The sequence below is a fragment of the Oreochromis niloticus genome, linkage group LG7 (assembly GCF_001858045.2).
Source record: "Oreochromis niloticus isolate F11D_XX linkage group LG7, O_niloticus_UMD_NMBU, whole genome shotgun sequence".
NCBI classification, from domain to species: Eukaryota; Metazoa; Chordata; class Actinopteri; order Cichliformes; family Cichlidae; genus Oreochromis; species Oreochromis niloticus.
In genome coordinates, this window is record NC_031972.2 from 28283283 (window position 1) to 28302973 (window position 19691).

A 19691-nucleotide genomic window follows, 5' to 3' on the forward strand; every position below is an offset into this window, starting at 1 on the left:
TGAAATCCAGAGCAATATATAAAAAAACAATAATTAACTGCTTCACTTCTCAATGCTACGCTCTGATGCTACCTAATTTCTTAAGAAGCAAAAACAAATTCATCCACGGCATGTTTCATTTGATCTTTCTTCTTCCACTTACAAAAATATTAAATAGGTCTGAATTACTGTAAACCTAATGTGATTTAAATGGTTTTTGATAAGAACTGATCAAATACAGCATTTCTAATAGTTTTTCAGAGTCTGAAAACAAATGAAAATCAACCACATACCTCAAACAAAAATATGATTTCTTTTGTCTTCTGGGTCCTGCTTGCAAACAGATGTAGGTCCTTGAATTTTAAGATTTTAACCCTCCTTTTTCTTCCATCTCTGAAAAAATAAATCCAGGTTTTTGTCTCTTCAGTGCATGGAAGGCCATGCACCAGTTTAATCCCAAACAGAGAAAGGAGGATCAACTGAGTCTTCTACCAGGATAAAAGACAAGAGGAACAACAGGTGAAATGTAGTCGCACCTACAGTAGAAGTTTTGGGCACATGCAAGAGGAGGAGGGATTCCCTTGCACCTAACAGCTAAGAGGTTATGTAAACCGTTGAGTGTTCATTGGACTTGGGCAGGTGCAGGACAGGAAAGGCACTAAAACAATAGCAAAACTGAAGTGCTCCAGCCAATTAGAGGGAATCTTATCACATCAAGGTATATAAGACCAACTGTGGTGGCTGCATACCATTCAGACTGAACAGTTTCCCTCTCACATTTTTAATATCAGCTCCTTAAATTCAGTTAATTTGACCTCTTTTGTGGCCATAAGAAAACTCCAGTAGACTTCTTCTATTGATGAAATATATGTATTTTAATTACTTGTCACTAACAAGTTATTGCAGCTTGAAATATGTTGGCTTAATGTCTGATATGTTCAATTGTATATATCCAGTTGCCCTCAGAAATGGAATTTAATACCTGGGCTTGGACACAAAAGAACACTGTTGTCCAGGGGACCTCAATATGAATCACTTACTTTGTTGTTTGCAAGCAGAGAGTGGACACATACAAAAACACACTAAGTTAAGAGGAGGAAGATCTCCTCGAAAGATCTGAGAGAGATGGAGGCATTCATTGCAAATGTCACCATCAGGGCAGCCTATTCTGTCTTGTCATCTTCCCAAAATCATGGCGAGTGGTATGGAGAAGATCCCACATGCTTGCTCTGGCCAGTGTCCAGTGTCTACTCACACATTTTGGTGGATTCCCAGACCAGCCTCTCTCAAAGCCAACATGACTAGTAAACTGAGACCCGACATTGTGCTATAGTCGGCATCATTCCAGCTCGTTTACATTATCGACCTTACTGTCACAGGGGAGGATGCAGTGGAGGAGTCCTACGAGAGCAAGAAGCTAAAGTATGCTGAATTCACAACCGATGTACAACAGTGCACCTGGAAATTGAAGATCCAACTGTACAGTCGAAATAGGCTGCAGAGGATTTGTTCACATGTCATCAGAGCTTTTCTGGGAGTGGGAGTGAAAAGGTTAGTCAGTGGCTCTGACTCAAAAAAAAAAGAACTCTAATTGGGCCTTAACTGTAAAAGGAGCATAACATTTGCCGGATGTCTGGAACCTTCTGGAGATATTGTGCGCCTATCAGTGAAATCTTGAAGAAGGGATTCCCTTGCACCCACTCGATAACCCAGAAAACTGTCACCAGCGGACTGCTCCATAGAGTTTAAGCTGCAGATTTCTTGTATACAATGAAGGCATATAAACACCTAGTGCCATGAACAAACTGTGGTGGGGCGTGGTCTGCGGTGCCGTGCAGGGAGGGCGGACGCACCTGCACGGCATCCTTAATCACGCCCGCCTAGTTAAAAACACGGGGACTCAGGGGTTGTGGGTTGTTGTGGTGTGATGTGAAATCATTAAAATGGCTCTACATGATGATCTTTGGTCCCGCCGTGTCTCATTCACACCACAACAACAACGCCAACCACAGGACCCAGTACAATATTTAATTCGGCGGGGCGTGATTGCGGATGCCGTGCAGGTGCGTCCGCCTCCTCTGCACGGCACCGCAGGCCACGCCCCGCCATACAAACATATTATCATATATAATATGAAAAATAAGGTCAGTACTTCCACGCTTTAAACGCTGCATGCTACACTCTGTCCCGCACTCGATATTATGATCTGCAGACAGCTGTTGTCACGAACGTCGCACTCGCTTACGTCACTGTCATGAGACGTTCTCGCAAAAAATCACGGTTTTAGTAACGCAGTAACGCAGCGTTCCTACGTGAAAGTAACGGTAATCTAATTACCGTTTTTGCAATAGTAATCCCTTACATTACTCGTTACTTGAAAAAAGTAATCAGATTACAGTAACGCGTTACTGCCCATCTCTGCTTTTGACACAGCTTCAGATTTGATAAGCATACTTTTAATTGCCACCAACTTGGAGCTTGCTGATCTTTAACAAAGAGGGCATCTGGTCTGTGTCCCATTAGAAGTCGAGGAACTGCTGAGGCAACATCCACAGTGAGCAGTAATGAGAATAAAACTGAAGGACCAGTTCTTTTACTGAGGGCATCAACTGCTCTAATCTGGTCTAAATGTGTAGATACAATGCAACAATGAAAAGAGATTGATCCACAAGTCTGAGCTTTGTGATTCAACACGTCCTGATAAGTTGATAAAACCACACATTTATTTCAAAGAATTTCTGTCTTGGTTCATGTTTTCTTTGACACAGAATGAATTGTTCTTTATATAGTGTGTGACTGAAGTACACATAGGTACATTCAGTATGACGGGAAAGATAGAAATAAATAAGTTTAACAAAAAGTCAAGAAACTAGTGAAATAAAGCTGTTGTCAAATTCATGTAACCGATGAGAGGAAACCTTGGCCTGTTGAGGGATACAGTCAGGAACTATAACAACATTTTCAACATTTTCAGCTGCGGAAATGCTTTGGTCTCGATTGATTAAGTCAATAAAAAGGCAGCAAAGTGAAAGAGTGGATTTTGAAGGGCTCCACTGAGCAACACAGTGTGAAAACAGTGCATGAGTTCAGAGTTCACAGTCCTTGTGTGTCGTTAACTGCTTTTACTGTGTAGAGCGTCAACAAAGAGGAAGCTCACACATACACTACTTCTGTGTTTTTCATAAACAAATATATTACAGCTCAACTGACGGATGATGATCAGCTGGAACTAGAAAAAGCAATTTATTACTCAGGGAGTATGAGCAAAGTCTTAACATGATGAAGAAAATGAATACAGCCATCCAGAAGCATGGTCCAATGATTTGACAACTGTTAATAACTATCTGCTTGAAGCCTGGATTAGAAAATTAGATATCTCCTTTTTATACCAATCCACTTTTCCAGAATTCAATACCTTACTAAATATAAAAAAATATTTTATTCTGGTTTCTGTTTTAAAAACAAGATTATGAAAAGGAAAAAATAAACAGTTACAGAGATAAGACTAATAACTGGCTGTCCGCTGTGAATAATGTGACTGTAGTAGTGCCAGGTTAAGTTATTGGTTCATGAAGGACTGAATGTTAAATTATTAACACAGTATAATAACACATAATCTTCATGTAAATAACTACATCGTATAAACTATACATGTAAAAATAATGAAAAAAGATTTCAAGTTTCTCGTTTTTGCTCTTTACAACCAAACAACCAATGAAGGCAAAAATAAATCTCTGTGCAGTACAGAATTAATCTTATTGCAGTTGCAATGAGATTGCAATTTATAGTACAGTATTCAAGATCATTGCCTACAAACAAAACTGTTTAGTATATACCCTGTATTAAAAATCAATATAAATTACTATATTTGCAATTTCTCAGCTATTTAGTTTGAAAACCTATTTCAAAACCAAGAAAAAAACACTACGGACTACATACACCTTTTTTTTTTTTATCCTAATCCACAAGCCGATTGTATTTGTAATAAAATTAACTAAAACCAAGGTAGAACATCTTTGTAAAATCTTCAAGTGTGCTTCAGAAACTGGCCAGTAATAATTGAAGTTGCACAATATGAAAGTGTACTTATTGAGCACAAAAAATAAAACAATCATTGTGCTCTCTGATGCAAAATTAATATTTTCACAGAGATATCAACATTCACACATTATAAGACACCATCTTTTCTTCAGTGCCAGGTTGGCTCCAGTGTTAGGAAAATAAAATACTGTCTGTGTTTCAGTCCCTGTGTGCTGCCGTCTTAGAGCTGGTGACTCTGTGACTCCTCGGCTTCCTCAGCAATAGTGCGGTAGTGCTGCGGCTGATTTTGAAATATGGAAGAGTCTGTCTGGGTGAACAGAGGGGCTCTCTTGGTGGAGCGTTTCATCAGGAATTTTCTAGATGTTACCAGATCACCATAGCCCTGGGAGTGAGAGAAGGCGTAACCCGACCGAGTACTACGCCTTCTTCGTAGGCGACGAGGTGCAGGTGCAGGCAACTCCTCTGTACGCATCTTATACCTCACCTAAAAAAAAAGAAACAAGGGATTTTTTTTTTTTAAATGTAGACTTTTTACCATGGATACCCTACTTTCTGGTGTACAAGACAAAAGGGTGAATAGAAGACAAGATGGTTTTACATGCTCTCTCAAGTGTTTTCTTTTTACCTTGTCATTAATGGTAGGACGAAGCTGTATAAATATGAAGCGGAAAGCAACAACAGGCAGGATACAGAGGAGGAACGTCAGGAATATGGTGAGCCACACATTAGGCTGGTTCAAAGAGTTTCTTGTTGTGCCTGAAATCCAATAATGTCAGAATCACATAATATTACAGTATTACAGTATATAAGAAAGTAACTCCACAAACTGCAAAAATGGATGATGAAATTTACATACACAATCCCAGGATACAGCCAGCACAAATCTAACCCTTTTTGTCTAAATGCTAGTTTGCATGACCCTGTTTTAATGTATTTAGGTCTCCTTTAAAGTACCAATATTTTAGAATAGAAAAAAACTTGATAACTTCATTAAATTAACATTAAAGTGGCAAACATACTAAATATAGTAAATGTACTTACCAATGAAGGGGAAAGAAGACGTGAAGATATAAAACATGCCATTGCTGCACATGGTTAATGTGATGGCAAAGTAGGCCACCATGCTTCCCCACACAAAAAAATGGTTCACTGCTGTCCAGTAATAGGTGTCAAGACACAGCTGGAAAAGTATTTACTTTTATCATTATTAGTGTCCTGTGTACTTATTTCTTCACATAAACTCAAATTTAGAGACTGACATAGAATGGAAATGTTTCTGTTATATTCTGCTGGAGTTTAGACTAAGCATCAGGGAGGCAAAAAAAGCTAATTAAGTTACTTTGAATGTGGTGTGGTTTTGCGTGCTAGACTGGGTATTTCAGAAATTGCTGATCTACTGGCATTTTCCCCACACAATTGGGTTTACAAGGAATAGTTCTAAAAGAGAAAACATCCAGTGAGCAGCAGTTCTCTGGGCAAAGATGCATTGTTGATGCCAGGGGAGAATTGACAGAATGCTTCGAGATGATAGGAAAGCAACAATAACTCAAATAACACGGCAACCAGGGCATACAGAAGAACAAAAGCATTGCCTAGTATCATGAATCTCAGTCACATTTAGATGGTAGGGTCAGAATCAACACTTGTATCAACACTTCAGGCTTTTTTTTGAAGCCATAATGAAAACGAGCAGTTCTGCAGGCAAAAAAGGCCCAAAGTGATAATAACCGTGTGCACCTAATAAAGTATCCAATGAGTGCACACGGATTTATGGTATAGAAATGCATAAATAAAACTGTTAAATGCAATTTTTTTCTCAAAGCAGTGCAGTTCACTGAAAAAACTGGAGGACAAATAATGTGGCAAAGTTCTGTGATTCTCTATATTTTACAATAAATATATCACTACTAAGCATGCCTCTGGTAACGAGAGCTGTATTTCTCACCTGTGTGTACACCACAATAAGCAGACAAGTCTGTGCCAATACAGCAAAAGACTGATAGTCAGCAATTTCTTTTCCATCATCTCTGACTGTGTCATGCATGGAAGCCCATGGAATAAAAAAGAGGATTAAGGAACTGTAGCAGCTGTGCATCACACAGCTCACAAAAGCTTTCTTATTGAAGTATTGGTTCTTCTGGCCTGGAGCGTAGAGCTGAGGATGGTATAAACTCCAACGGTCATTTACATCCTGCAGAAAACAAGGTTTCGAGAAAGAAATGAGAAAGCTCAGTGGACACAGAGACCTGAGTATGGTTTATGTAAGTCAACCAAAAACTGATAGTTAATTGTGATCTACATACCTGGTCAAAGAGACACATGCCAAGGACTGGAAGAGCTGTGTAAACCATGTTGTAGAAGGTGATGAACCACTCATCATACACAGTCTATGAACAACCATGATGAACATATAAGTATAACATTAAGAAAAGGTGAATGTGAATCAAGTTATTTGGTTCATTTGTCCAGCATCATCTGAAATTCTTTTGCATTTCTCTCATTGAAATAGATAAACACTTTATGTCCCATTACAAAAGCTACTTAAATTACATTATAGTATAGTTACAATACATATATCTCACCTGTGCAGAAAAACCACAAAAGAAGGCGTACCAGAATTGGACAAGCGTAAAAGTGAAGTTCTTGTAAAAGAAATATCCAAGGAACTTGCACATGCGTATGTAGGACCAGCGGCCATGCACCAGCAGGAGGCGCTGAAGGTAACGGAACTGGGCAAAGGAATAGTCGCTGGACAGCACTGCCTGCATGCCTTCCTGCCCACTGATACCTACACCAATATGAGCAACTGGCAGGCAGAAAAGGAAGCAAATAAAATACATAACAAAATACACAATATCAACTACATATTTCCCAGCTGGTTAGTTGTAATGAAAATACAGCTTTGTGTAGTAGTGACTTCACAGGTTACCCTTTATCATGCTGACATCATTGGCCCCATCCCCAATGGCAAGAGTGACAGCCTGCTTGTATTTCTTGACCAGCTGAACCACTTGGGCCTTCTGCAAAGGAGTGACCCTGCAGCAAATCACTGTCTGACACATGCATGCTGTCCTCAGCAGCTCCAGCCTCAAGTTCTTCTCCAGTGCAAAGGCCTGATGATGAAGGGAAGAAGGGATTGGAGTTGGGTCATCTGTCAAGACTCCGTAGTGCAACATTAAAACCTCAAGAGAATTCCATTAATTTCTACATTCATTTCTAAGTTTAAGAAACATAAGAGAATCGGACTTTAAAAAAAAAGAAGCAATATGTATTTTCTGATCACACAGTTTGTGACCTCTACAGGTCAACTAGCAGGGGATTTTCAGCATTTGCTGACAATAGTAATATTCCTAAAAAAAAAACAAAACCTTACCAGACTGTGCCCATTTATAATTAGTCCATAATCTCCATCCACCTTCTCATCCTGCACAGTCTCTGTCTTTTTAAGCCAAAACAGGCCTGCTCGAGATTTAATCACAGATGGCTCCTCTGCTGCTTCAGGACACATTTTTCTTCCTGCATTCCTGAAAACAGGAGGATGGAAAACATGACCTGATAAAAAGTTCACAATTCATTTGTTAACTATATTTTTCTTATAGACAACAATGAAGATATAAAATGAGCCTAAAGATTAACAGCCTAACAGTGTTTAATTTTTAAAAATATTTTCTATCCTCTTAATTGCCGATTTTAGACACATTTTGCCTTTAGTGGCCTCTCTCTTCTCCTTTAAAAAGAGTGTCAAAAATATCTAAACTAACCTTTTAAGACGGACTGTATTTGCACACATTGTGTTTCCATTTATTCAATTATTATTTTATTTTTAATTCAATCAAACATGCACAACACTGAGGATGACTTTGGTTTGACTCAGGGGCGATTTTAGCCCATTTTTGGGGGTGCTTCAGCACCCTCAAAATGAATCAAAGCACCCCCAAAGATTTCTTACTTTTTTTAACAATATTTGCTGTTTGTGGGACACAATACTAAAAATATAAAAAGCATACAGTACGTAATTGAGATGGACCATTTTAACAACAAAAGTATAGATAACCCCTCTCCCCCTCCCAAAGTGGTTTGTTCCAGCTCGGCTCTCCCCTGCTCTTGGGGCCTGCTCTGGCTCTAGCGCCGTTGCTGCCAGAGCGATGGTGGCTGAGACGCAGCGGGGCGGAGGTGGAAGCGCCTGCCTTAAAACAGGACATATTAGCTGCATTTAACCTTCAGTTACTCTTTATATAGTTAGGTAGGAGGCAGGCCACGTTTCGTTTTAGCTGAAAAATATTACACCCAGGTAACCTGCTGTGTTGAAAACGTGTTTCCCGACTATGTTTGCTACCCTACAATCCGTCCTACTCTGTAGTAACATCAGCGACATTTGACCGTCCTGTTGCTCCCATTTAAATGTATACAGCCTATTTAAAATCTAAAACTTAACATTGTCCGTAGCCTGCTGTTGTTACCACTGTCCTGTTTGAAATGTAATGAGAGAAACTGGTTATTTTGTCCTATGTACAAGGTACTAACTAGCTAACTGACTGGGTGCCCATTAACCTTATAGCTCCTGGTGTGTGTGTTTGTGTACAGAGAGACAGCCAGGTTCATAATGGATATGAGGAAGTTTTTTCAAAAACAGGAGCCACATTCAGGTAAAAGTGTAAGATCAAATTATCCCTCAATAAAGGATAATGTTGGATCAGTGTTTCAATATTTATATCTTTTATTAGATGTACATGTGGTTTGGTTATTTGCCTTTTGGTTGAAAGTACACTGAGAGAGGACTTTTTTTATTAGTGATCTTAATAGTATTTTTTTTAATCTAATTGAATACAATCTATTTGTGTATGATTGTCGGTCCAAAGAGGGAGAGAGGAAAGAGGAGAACCTGAGGAGAAAGTACAAGGTCAGGAAGAACCAGGTAAGAAAACAGACAGGGAGTACTAACAGGCAAAACAGAAACTGTTAAACTGGCAAAGAAAAACCCCCAACTAATTTTACTCATACAATCTGGAAGTTGTGTTCTCCCTATATTAAAGCTGCTATACAGAATCTGCAAAACAAACTGGGTTGTCAGCCCTGGCACTGCATTACCATACTGAACTTCAGTCAGAGGAAGTCACGGTTGCCAAAAACTTTTTGAAGCTCAAGAGTGAGGCTGGTGCCATTCCAGATATGTTAACATTGTAGAATCTTCTGGATAATCAGATCTTCCCCACACTGAAAACTGTTATTCAGGTTGCCCTAACAAACCCAGTTAGCAGCTGTAGCTGTGAAAGGTCTTTTAGTGTCTTGAGTCAGCTCCATACCTGGCTGAGAAGGACCATGGGTCAAAGCAGACTCCAGCACCTGGCTGTGATGTCAGTTGAGAAAGAGATGCTTGAGAGACTTAACCACCAAAATGTGATAGATTTGCCAACCTCAAGGTGAGGCAACATAGGTTAAAAGAAAAGAAAAAATCTGCAGAGCCATAGTAGTATCTGCAGTAAAGACCTTTTCATACATTGTATACATTGTACCATAGGCCAAGGTGTCTCAATTTTTTTTAATTTTTTAATAATATTTTGTACATTTCAAGGACTCTTCTATTTTTGGAGTGTATTTTTTATGTATCTGTATTGTATTATACATACACTTTAAAAGTGAATCTCTGTCCAAAAAATGCACTCAGTTTACTTTTTACTGACTATGAGCATCTTTCATTATTCTCCAGCAGTAATTAAGGTTAGGATATATATTTTTTTTTTAAATTCCAATCCATTCTTCTTTAGCAGCATTTAAATAACCTTTATCAGATTTGATGGTTTTGTTACAGACTTTTCAAAAAAGTGTTTTGCTTTTCTTTCACAAATGTGGGGATTAAATTGTGTTAAAATGTACAAAACAGTGATGTCATGTTTTGTGACGAGGACCCAGGCAGAGAGAGACTTGATGAATTTAAGAATCTTATGACTTAATAAAGAAATTTGCAGACTTGCACAGAGAGGGTAAAATTATGATGACTGATAATGGAGATGAAGACAACAGACGATGAGGACAGGGAGGAACAGGGGTTTAAATGCACCAAAGAGACAGTCAGAGGGAACTCGGGACAACTGGAGACATTTAAGGATACAGGGACTGACAGAGACAGGGAAGAAGTCTCATCGTGACGAGTAAAGTTTACCTTGCCTGGATGGGCAGCTCTCTGGGTGCTCAGCACCCCCAAAGCTCTGATCCTAGAATCGCCCCTGGTTTGACTGTATTTGTATTCAGTCATCAATCAAACCACTCATCCATTTTTGTCACTTATCAGCGACAGTAGTCTAAGTAGACATGTCAAAACCTCCCTTACAATGGCCACATCCTCTAAGTGCACAAGGAGGTATTGCCAAGCCAGCTGTTCTGAATCTGCCCCACAGCATCCTAACAAGAAGTCTGAACCCATACATCCTTCAGAAGTAGCTTATTCCCATTCCTTGTAACCACAAACTTAATTTTTCACATTACTGCCCACTGCTGAGGAACATAGATGATGGTAGGAATGTTCAATCCCAACCTAGTAACCACAACCATGTAAGGCATGGATGTCAGGCTTTGGATTTTTAGCCAAAAAGTTGTGATGAGTTATACAGAATTTACAGAGGTTTGCTCCCCCCCCTTCAAAAAGAATAATAAAAAGTCAGTCCTGTAAGTAAAGGAGCAAATTTTGATATACAGTGGTCCCTCGCTATAACGCGGTTCACTTTTCGCGGCCTCACTGTTTCGCTGACTTTTTTTTGTTCAATTTTGCATGGTGTTTTCTTTTTGTTCGTTTGTTTGTTTGTTTTTTTTAAAAAAAAACAGCGCATTGTGTTCATCCTGATTGGCTGTAGACCACTGTCAGTCAGTCTCGTGCCGTGTCTCCCGTACATTACAGAATGCGTTCAGCTTGTCAAATTTACACAAATCTTCGACCGCTAGCAGTGTGACTCTGAAGTGCTGTACTGTATGTTTGTAAGTTTTCTCCCCGACAAACACAACAATGTCGACGAAACGTTTTTCAAAGTCAACTGCGGGTGCCTTTGGTTTCATTCTATTATAATGGACTTATTTTTCTATGAAGGTTTGAACTTGAAACAAGACAGAAGTGTGAAAATGTTCATGCCTGTCTGAGAAAAGTGTACAAAGTGTGTAGTGAGGGGTTTTACAGCCTTAAAACATCTATTAATATTAATATTATTAAAAAATAAAGTTGGCTACTTCGCGGATTTCACCTATCGCGGGTTATTTTTGGAATGTAACTACCGCGATAAACGAGGGACCACTGTAATGGGTTAACAATAACAAGTCTAGCTAATCAAAAAATATTGTGAAACAACAGCTACAAATTATCTTACAGCTGTAGGAAAAGTAACTTAATGAATCAAGCCTCAAATGTTTGAGTTCCTGTTCGTGTTGTTCTAGTTAATTTAAGTTTACTGAAATTCATAAACTGACAAATTGCGTCATTAATTGTATGATGAAAAAGCCTCTGATTGACAGTTGATCCTTATCTGTTTCTAACTGACTCACAGTAGCTCCTCTTTGACTCCTTCAGCAGTGTTGGCTGAGATAACAAAGACATCCTTCATCTCCTCTCTTAGCATGTTACAAGAATAGCCAATGTTCTCTGCTGTCTCTGTTGAAGAAAAATAAAATAATTCTCAATCAATAAATCTTAAATCTACAAAAAAAAGCTTAAATAAGAGAAACGTAAAGTGACACTGACCTTGCTTATCTCCAGTTAACACCCAGATTTTGATGTCAGCTTTAGCCAGTTGCTCAATGGTCTGTGGGACACCATCTTGCAACTTGTCTTCCACAGCTGTCGCTCCCAACAGCTAAAGCCACAGATGTAGTTGTGATTTATACATTTATCACAAATTATGCTGGTTTCACTGTAACATTAGTGTACAATCTAAAGCTGGGGTGTCAAACAAACCCAGGTGCCAGAATCAACCTGGCAAATACTTTTATCTGGAAACAGCTTTGGAAAAAGGATGAAAAGGATGGCATGAATTTTGGACTTTTTCATTTGTATTTACATTTTACAGCTTTTAAAGACTTCCCCATGGCCATTCATACTTCACCACAGAAATTAATTAATACATAAAAGATTAAATGGCAGGACAATTCCTCTGAATCAACAAAAAAATTCTGTTTCATAAGTACAGGACATTCTGGGAAAACAAACCACCAGAATTCTTCTGTACTTTTACACGTTCTCGTCTTACAATTTAAGCTCGAAGATTTATGCTGATAGGTTTCTTTCATTTACTACAGAAGCATTTCTTATCATTGTAAATGACCATGGCAGAGCTGATGGCATAAACATGCTCTTCAGCATACTTTATTAACACTCACACGGTTGCTGTGCAAACACACACAGAGCTGCAGCTCTCCCGCTGCCAGCTCAATATTACCACAACAACAGTTAAGCCGACGAGGCGTGATTGCAGATGCCGCACAGGTGGGTCAATCGCACCTGCAGCAGTATCGCAAACCCGCCCCGCCACAATCATGTAAGAAAATCTGAGGCGTACTGTTGAAATTGCACTTTTTTAATTGTAAGATATCTCAAGGCAAAATGTATTAACATTGACTGGGGACAAGCAGAGTTTGACTGGTTCACCCAGTTAAGATGAAATTGGGCTATATTTTCCCCCAATGTAAAATTAATTTGACATCCCTGGTATTACGTATAATTTCTGGAAAACTACCGGTAGGTCATCAAGCAGCAAATTGGTCTGTCAGATTATCTAGCGATGTGACAAAGTTTTCAGCACGTGTACTAACCATCATATCTTTCTCAATCTCTTCATAAAGTTCATCAAGTTTTTCTTCACGTCCCTCCATGACAACACTGGCCTCATGTTGGCGATGTTTCCAATCTATCATGTAGGTCTTGTCTAAGTCCTTATATGCCAGAGCAAGTGTACGGAGGCCATCACCTGCATACTCCTGTTTTTGTTTGATAATTGAAAGAAGTCAAATGTATATTAAAATTTCAATGACTTTAGCTTCAAGCTGCTTTTATATGCTTTGGATCACTCACATTGAGGTGGTTAGTGGTTACTTCCATCAGTTTGTTACAGGAGGGGTGCAGTCTTTCAAAAATCATGGTGTCTGCACCTTTGCAGTATAGAGTCAACTTCCCCTCTGGGCTGCGCACTGGAAGTCACAGGGAACGTTACAAAGTTTGACGTAATGTCATGCAGAAATGAGAAATTGTCTATCTTCTGAATATACGAAGTATGGCCAAAAAAAGTATGGCTGACCCCTTATCTCACCTATCACTGACATCCTCTTCCTAACATTACTGAAGTCCAGAATGGCCAGAAGTTCATAGATGACTTGTTTGCCCATCTCTACGACTGTGATGGTCTCTGGTGTGCGTGATCGGAATACAAATCCAAAGTTTCTCGCAGCAGTTACCAGAGCGCCTTCATCAGGTGACTGAGCCTGATAGTTGAGCTCCCCTACCAGGTAAAACAGAGATGACAATTTAATTGACATACAAGGGTAAAATTTGAACATTTGCATGGTGGAGCACATTTCCATGTACCTGTATGTCTTTTATTGCACTGAATTTGGAGTTTTTAAATAGTCAAGAATATTTTGAAATTCTCCTGAAATGTAAATGACATGAAGATGTCTTTAAGGGGACCCCTCACCCTCTTTCTTTTCCTCAGGCATGACAGTGTGACACAGGGATAGCAAGCGGAAGAACTCCTGAGTCTCAGGGTTTCCACTTCTCACCATCTCCACCAGATTGTGGTCATGAAAGCTGAACTTTGGATCTGCCAGATTGTTCCAGGAGAAGTCCACTCTTTCTGTCCTCTGCAGGAAAAGCCGAAACAACAAAGTTGGATCAATACTTTCTTTAAATAAGCTCCACAATCATGCATTTTCCTCTCACCTCTGTAATTTCCACTCTTTGTCCAGAGAAATCATAGAGGTCCCCTGAATATAAGATAAATGTACTGTAAAATCAATCATTTAATCAATGCTCGTGTTTCCATTTGCCTCTGTGACACCTTTTTACACAAGCAAAGCTGCTCACCATAAGCTTTTCCATTAATGGAGCACTTGTTGAAAGTCATGATGTTCTGTGTCAGAGTGCCAGTCTTATCGCTGAAGATGTATTTAATCTGGCCGAGCTCCTCATTGAGTGTGGTGGTTCTTGCCTGAGCTGGAGTATCGTTCTTAGGATAGTACATCTTCCTGTCCCAGTCTATGAAGAAGCTGTTTCCCAGACGAATGAACTCCACGCTAACAATGTAGAACAAATTGGTAAAATTTCAAAAATTGATACATATTAGTCTCAAGTGTTCAAACCAACTTTCGTTGTTTTCTAGTTTCATTATTTTTACTTACCTGACGTAGAGTGAAATTGGTACCACTGTGTTAAGGACAATGACATAAGACCAGAAGATGAGGAACGATGAGAGAGGAGCATCAATGCCCGGTTCACGAGGAAGAAACACAGTGAACACAGAGCCCTCGTTTGTTTCCCAGAATGCATTGCCAATGGTCAAAATGGAGCACATAGATGCCAGGAAACCAAAGATCTGATGAAATAAAAATATCACACTTCTTGATTATTCAAACAATATTACTCTTGTCACTCAATTGAAAAACAAATCACCATCTATAAGTTATCTATTAATTGAGACTTTATGTGACTTTCTTTGTATTTGTGCTTGTGTAAACTCACACATAACACCAGGATATTCATCAGGTGATCAATGCTTGTCCGTTTGAATATTGACTTTCCGCTGTTCTGCATCAGTTTAGTGTCAGGACCTGGAAAGGATTATTAGTGTCAGATTTTCTTCTGCACACCTTTGCTGCATCTCCTTCCTGCTCTAGTCTCTTATGTACAACTTCATACATCAGTATCAGAGAAAACAATAAAGGCTAGACCAAAAAAACATCACTCAAAGTGCAAATTGTACACAGTTGCAGTGCACAGTGTACCTCCAAAGATGACCAGACCGAAGCACCACTCAGTGTTCCTGAGAGTACAGCCTCTGAGCAGCACTTTGTCGTTGTCCAAGGCGTATCTTTCCCCGTTCACAGTCAGAGTCCCTTTGAACTTGTCTAGACGGTTATTGGGAGGTTCACATCGCACTTCGCCTGAGAAACAAAGATCAGTGTCAACAAATAATTCTAAACAGTTCACAGGATAGTTAGAGGACAGCTCGAAGCAGTCTGGGTAGTCTTCTCCAACCTCTGGTAACAACAAGGGATTTTCGCTTAGAGAATGGCTGCTCACTGGCTATCTTCTCTTTTGTGGACCATTCTCTGAAAACCCTAGAGATGGTTGTGTGGGTTAATCCCAGCAGATCATCAGTTTCTGAAATACTCAGACTCATCTGGCACCAGCAACCATGTGACGTTCAAAGTCCCTTTAATCAACATTCTACCTCATTTGATAGCCAGTTTGAACTTCCGCAGATCATTTTAACCCTGTCCACATGTTAAAATGCATTGGCTTGCTGCCATGTGCTTTGCTGATTAGCTTAATTAGCAGGTGTGCAGGTGTACCTAACAAAGTGGCTAGTGAATGTATACAGATCTATTCAAGTAAGCAACAAACAAACAACAAATAAATAAAACCCAGGATCTGCTTTTTACATTGGTAGAGAAAAGCAATACATGAGGATATGCATGGAAAGAAAGCAACTGGACGTCTAAGTTTCCAGAAACGTAAAGAAGCCCAGTCGCTTTATTTCCAATTTTCTTAGACTACCATGACATGGATGACTGAAAACCTACACAGACGTGAGAAAATGTAATCACTCAGTAGAAGCTTAAACAGGTGAAATACTACTTTATCAAAAAACTCTGTTTGTTTTTCTCCCCTATGACAGTTCCCAATGACACAAACAGGTTTCACTTTTAAAAATCAGACCGTGTGTTGTTTCATTCAGATTCTCACCATTAAAGGCAGCCAGTGCCTCAATGTTGTCTCCCAACTCTCCAGTTACAGTCAGAGCCTGTTTCACCTTCAGATTGGTTTCTCTGGGGGAGACCAGGGGAAATCCAAGACAGTGTCAGACATTAGTTGTCAACCTAGCATTCACACAAACACCACAGTACAGCACACTTACCCATCTAGTTCAGCTGTTTCCACATAAACTAAATTAAGGGGCTCACTGCTAGACAGCAACAGAAGGTCTGCCTAAGAAATAAAAGCACTGAGTTTAGTTTTGAACTTACTTTTGAACTGAATTTCTTTCACTTGCTTCAAATCTTTACTATAGCCTCCCCAAACTTACTGTGACAAACTCATTATTCCCCAGTTTGACTATGTCCCCAACCTGAACATTCATCCATTTTTCATTTTTGAGTCTGTCAGGGAAGGGAACAAAGGCATAAAACACAGAAATGAATCCAAAACTGCATCATTCTTCACACAAAAGGTCTTCTTTTCTTTTTCATTTGTGTTTCCAAAGACTTACTGGCCATCCATGAGGACGTCCACCTTCCGGTTATTCACTTGTCTGTCACATTTGTGTCTGTTCTGCTCAGTTGACACAAGAAAAAGATACTGTTTGCTTACAAATCTGATATTAGTTCCTTATTTTTGGTTTCATAATGAGCAGGATCTCTCTATTGTTAATAACAATTTCAACTTACTATGTCGTCACTGGCATCTTTGACTCCTGTTATAGACAGCACCAATATTAAAGGGACAGCTGTGGTGAACCATGACAGAGAGGAGATTTGTGGGATCAACTGTCAACACACACACACACACACACACACACACAGAAAGTTACATATGCTGTTTTAATACACTGATAATTGAGCTTTTAAGAATCAGAAAACTGAAAGCCTTAAAGCTCATTTCAGTGTATGGTTTACATTAAATAATGTGTTGAAAAAACTAATTTTATAAAGAAGCAAAAGAAAATATGTGTCATTTCTAATTTTAAAATCAAATTACAATTTAAAAAGATGGTGTTCAACGTGGAGCTTGAACTCTGATTGTTTTATAAGCCAGTATTTGCATTCACATAACTATCTGCAGCATAAAATAACTATTTTTAAGCATGCAGTTCATTCTGACAAGAATGGCAACATGTCTACCTGAAGGATAAGGAGGAAGAGGAAGTAGGCATTAGCGAGCCTCCTGAACTGCTCAAAAAGATTAAGTGGCAGGAAGGTGAAGATGTTGTATTTGGAGGTCTTGATGGCATTGTTCTGAAGTTAAAGAAATCGACAGAGAAAGAGGAAACTGATGTCAGTTTAACAAAAATCACTGTGACTTAATATTTAAATGTTTGTAAAGTAATGTTAATGTTTCGTTTTTGTTTTCTACAGCAGACATAGGAACAAGGTACAGTAAAATCCTAAGATTGCTAGGATTTCACTACTAATTGCCTACAACTCAGATTTATTCAACAAAACTTTTTATTATTCAGCTACAATTTATGTACTGCTGATGCTTTGTAGCTCAGTCATAACATGCAAATATACGCAACTTTGTGTTCATTGAGTGCTAAATGCAAAGAGTTGTCTTTGTGACACTTGACATTTGTTGTGACAGAGTAATCAAATCCGAACAAGCAAAGCATTAAACTGAGGGTGTGTCCAAAGCTCCTCTTGTTATCTGCTGAATAGGCATGATAACATTTGTTTATATACTTACAGCATAGCGGAAACACAGGTTGAAAGTTCTGTCATTAGCCCGCAAGCATCTCTCCTTCTCTGTGAGAGAGTAAAGCAGTCAGAGCAGGAGAGAGTTTATGCTACTGTATGTTACAGCAGTACTGAGGAAAGACAAACTCAAATTTAATTTATGCAAACATTTCAGTGCTGTTAGTCCAGCAACATTTTGAAATGTGCAGTGTATGTCACAAAAATAAATAAAACTAAAACTGAGACAGACATACAGTAACTGAACAATGCAGTAAAGTAGAGCAAAGTTTACGTGCTTCTAATCTCACCTTCCTTATTTCCATGTCCGCACAACTGTCCAAAGTATGACAGCACAGTTCCCATCTTTAACTCAGGTTCTCCATATTTTACAACCTGGAAAAAAGTCCACTATTCAGTCCTAATTAGTGAGTTATTTCAAACCAAAAGGGTTTCTATATCAAAAAGCGAGGCAAAAGCGAGAGGGAACCAGTTAATTCCTGGAAGGTTATGTTTGTTTAGAACTGCGATATAATGTTTAAAAATTAATAGAGAAAAGGTGGAACTATATAATATATACAGCACACCTTTTAAAATGGCAATGAGGGAAAGACTGATGCAAAACATCCCAAAAATAATAATCCTGAGCTTTCACAAAGCCAAAAATATCTCTCCAGCTATAGGTAGACATATATCGGTCACATACTTGTCAAGATTTCCACCCCTCCCCACAATTTATCTGTGCTCCAAAGCTGTAAAGATACAGAGGCCTTTTATACTCTTGGTACTATAGTTAAACATAAGGTGCAATAATCCCTTACTACACAGATTAAGATAGAGATGTACCCTTGACCATTTGACTTGTCCAGTAATCTACCAATAATAATATGCAGGTATTGTAATTTTATAGCATTTTACTGGAAAAATGTTTATCAATGGGACATAAAGAATACAAAATGTTGACAATGAAATGCATAACAGCACAAAAAATAATTAACTACCTAACTTTTCAATGCTACGCTCCACTGATACCTAATTTCTAAAGAAGGAAAAACAAAATCCAACAAGGAAGCAACAACTCATTCTTTGGCATGTTTCAATTGATCCTTCTTCTTGCACTCACAAAAATATTAGATCAGTCTGAATGATGTCAGATTTAAAGGGTTCAGATTCTGAGATGGTTCCTGACAAAAAAAATAAATAAAAATCATAAAATCATAGTTTTCTGAGTTTGAAAACAAATGAAACTTAGTCACATACCTGAAACAATAATATAATTTCTCTTGTCCCCTGGGTCCTCCTCGCACACACATAAATGGGTTTGAATAAACAAGACAGTGAAAAAGGTAAAGATTTTAACCCTCCTTTTACTTACGTCTTTGATAAAGTAAATCCAGGCCTTTGTCTATTGCCTGGAAAGCCAAGTGTCAGTTTAGTCCCAAACAGAGAAAGGAAGTTCAACTGAGACTTCCACCAGGATAAAAGACAACAGGAACAACAGGTGAAGCGTTGTAGTCGCACCTACACCAGAAGTTTCAGGTTCATACAGGAAGAGCAGGGATCCCCTGCATCTAACAGCTCAGAGCTTATGTAAACAGCACAGTGATCTTTGGACTTGGATTTTGAGTAGGTGCAGGACAGGAAAGGGAGTAAAACAACAGCAAAGGTGAAGTGCTTCAGCTAATCAGAGGTAATGTTATCATTATCATGTATGTAACACAACCTGTGGTGGCTACACACTGTTCAGACTGAACAGTTGGTCAGCTTCAGCTTCTTAAATTCAGTTAATGTTACCTCTTTGTGACCATAAGAAAACCCTAGTAGGCTGCTTTTAATATAAATTAAATATAATTATGTATTTAACTACTTACTACCAAGAAGTTATTACAGCTTGAAATATGTTGACTTCATGCCTGATATGTAGATCCTGGGACCTCAACATGACCCTCTTACTTAGTGTGCTTATGTGTGTGCATGCTCTCTGCTTGGTAACAACAAACTGGATGAATGAAAGCACATTTGATATGAGA

At 38.8% G+C, this 19691-nt stretch overlaps 2 protein-coding genes across 6 annotated transcripts in view; both read right to left on the reverse strand.

Annotated features, from left to right (window-relative positions):
• LOC102076730 (phospholipid-transporting ATPase ID) overlaps positions 1 to 2151 on the reverse strand; it is a 48093-nt gene extending 45942 nt beyond the window's left edge. Inside the window, exons 1-2 of one of the 4 annotated variants that reach the window (XM_025909172.1) lie at positions 2132 to 2151; positions 273 to 467 (exon numbers count right to left, since the gene is read on the reverse strand). Coding sequence is in view for 2 of the 4 variants with exons in the window: in XM_025909171.1 (XP_025764956.1) it covers positions 273 to 467; positions 1438 to 1500 (258 nt within the window). In the remaining 2 variants the exon portion in view is untranslated. Of the gene's footprint in view, positions 1 to 272; positions 468 to 1437; positions 2080 to 2131 lie in introns of those variants that run through there. The other 3 variants (XM_019361260.2, XM_025909171.1, XM_019361267.2) reach the window with 3 other exon arrangements.
• Positions 2152 to 2680: 529 nt separating this feature from the next.
• Positions 2681 to 19233, reverse strand: LOC100709854 (phospholipid-transporting ATPase ID). 2 transcript variants are annotated; one of them, XM_019361268.2, is made up of 28 exons: positions 19037 to 19233; positions 17973 to 18057; positions 17675 to 17733; positions 17113 to 17226; positions 16660 to 16758; positions 16482 to 16543; positions 16299 to 16371; positions 16131 to 16201; positions 15959 to 16041; positions 14995 to 15153; positions 14732 to 14820; positions 14392 to 14585; positions 14078 to 14286; positions 13934 to 13977; positions 13689 to 13854; positions 13305 to 13493; positions 13070 to 13185; positions 12811 to 12975; positions 11744 to 11855; positions 11548 to 11653; positions 7394 to 7544; positions 6950 to 7133; positions 6603 to 6826; positions 6324 to 6407; positions 5966 to 6211; positions 5062 to 5200; positions 4646 to 4776; positions 2681 to 4504 (listed from the first exon to the last, which is right to left on the reverse strand). In XM_019361268.2, exons 2-28 carry the CDS (start codon positions 18025 to 18027, stop codon positions 4241 to 4243), a joined length of 3588 nt encoding a protein of 1195 aa, XP_019216813.1. In that variant the 5' UTR covers positions 18028 to 18057; positions 19037 to 19233; the 3' UTR covers positions 2681 to 4240. The 2 variants fall into 2 exon arrangements, with proteins under 2 accessions (XP_019216813.1, XP_019216814.1); XM_019361269.1 differs by lacking the exon at positions 19037 to 19233 and adding an exon at positions 18922 to 18940.
• Between the last annotated feature and the right edge of the window lie 458 nt (positions 19234 to 19691).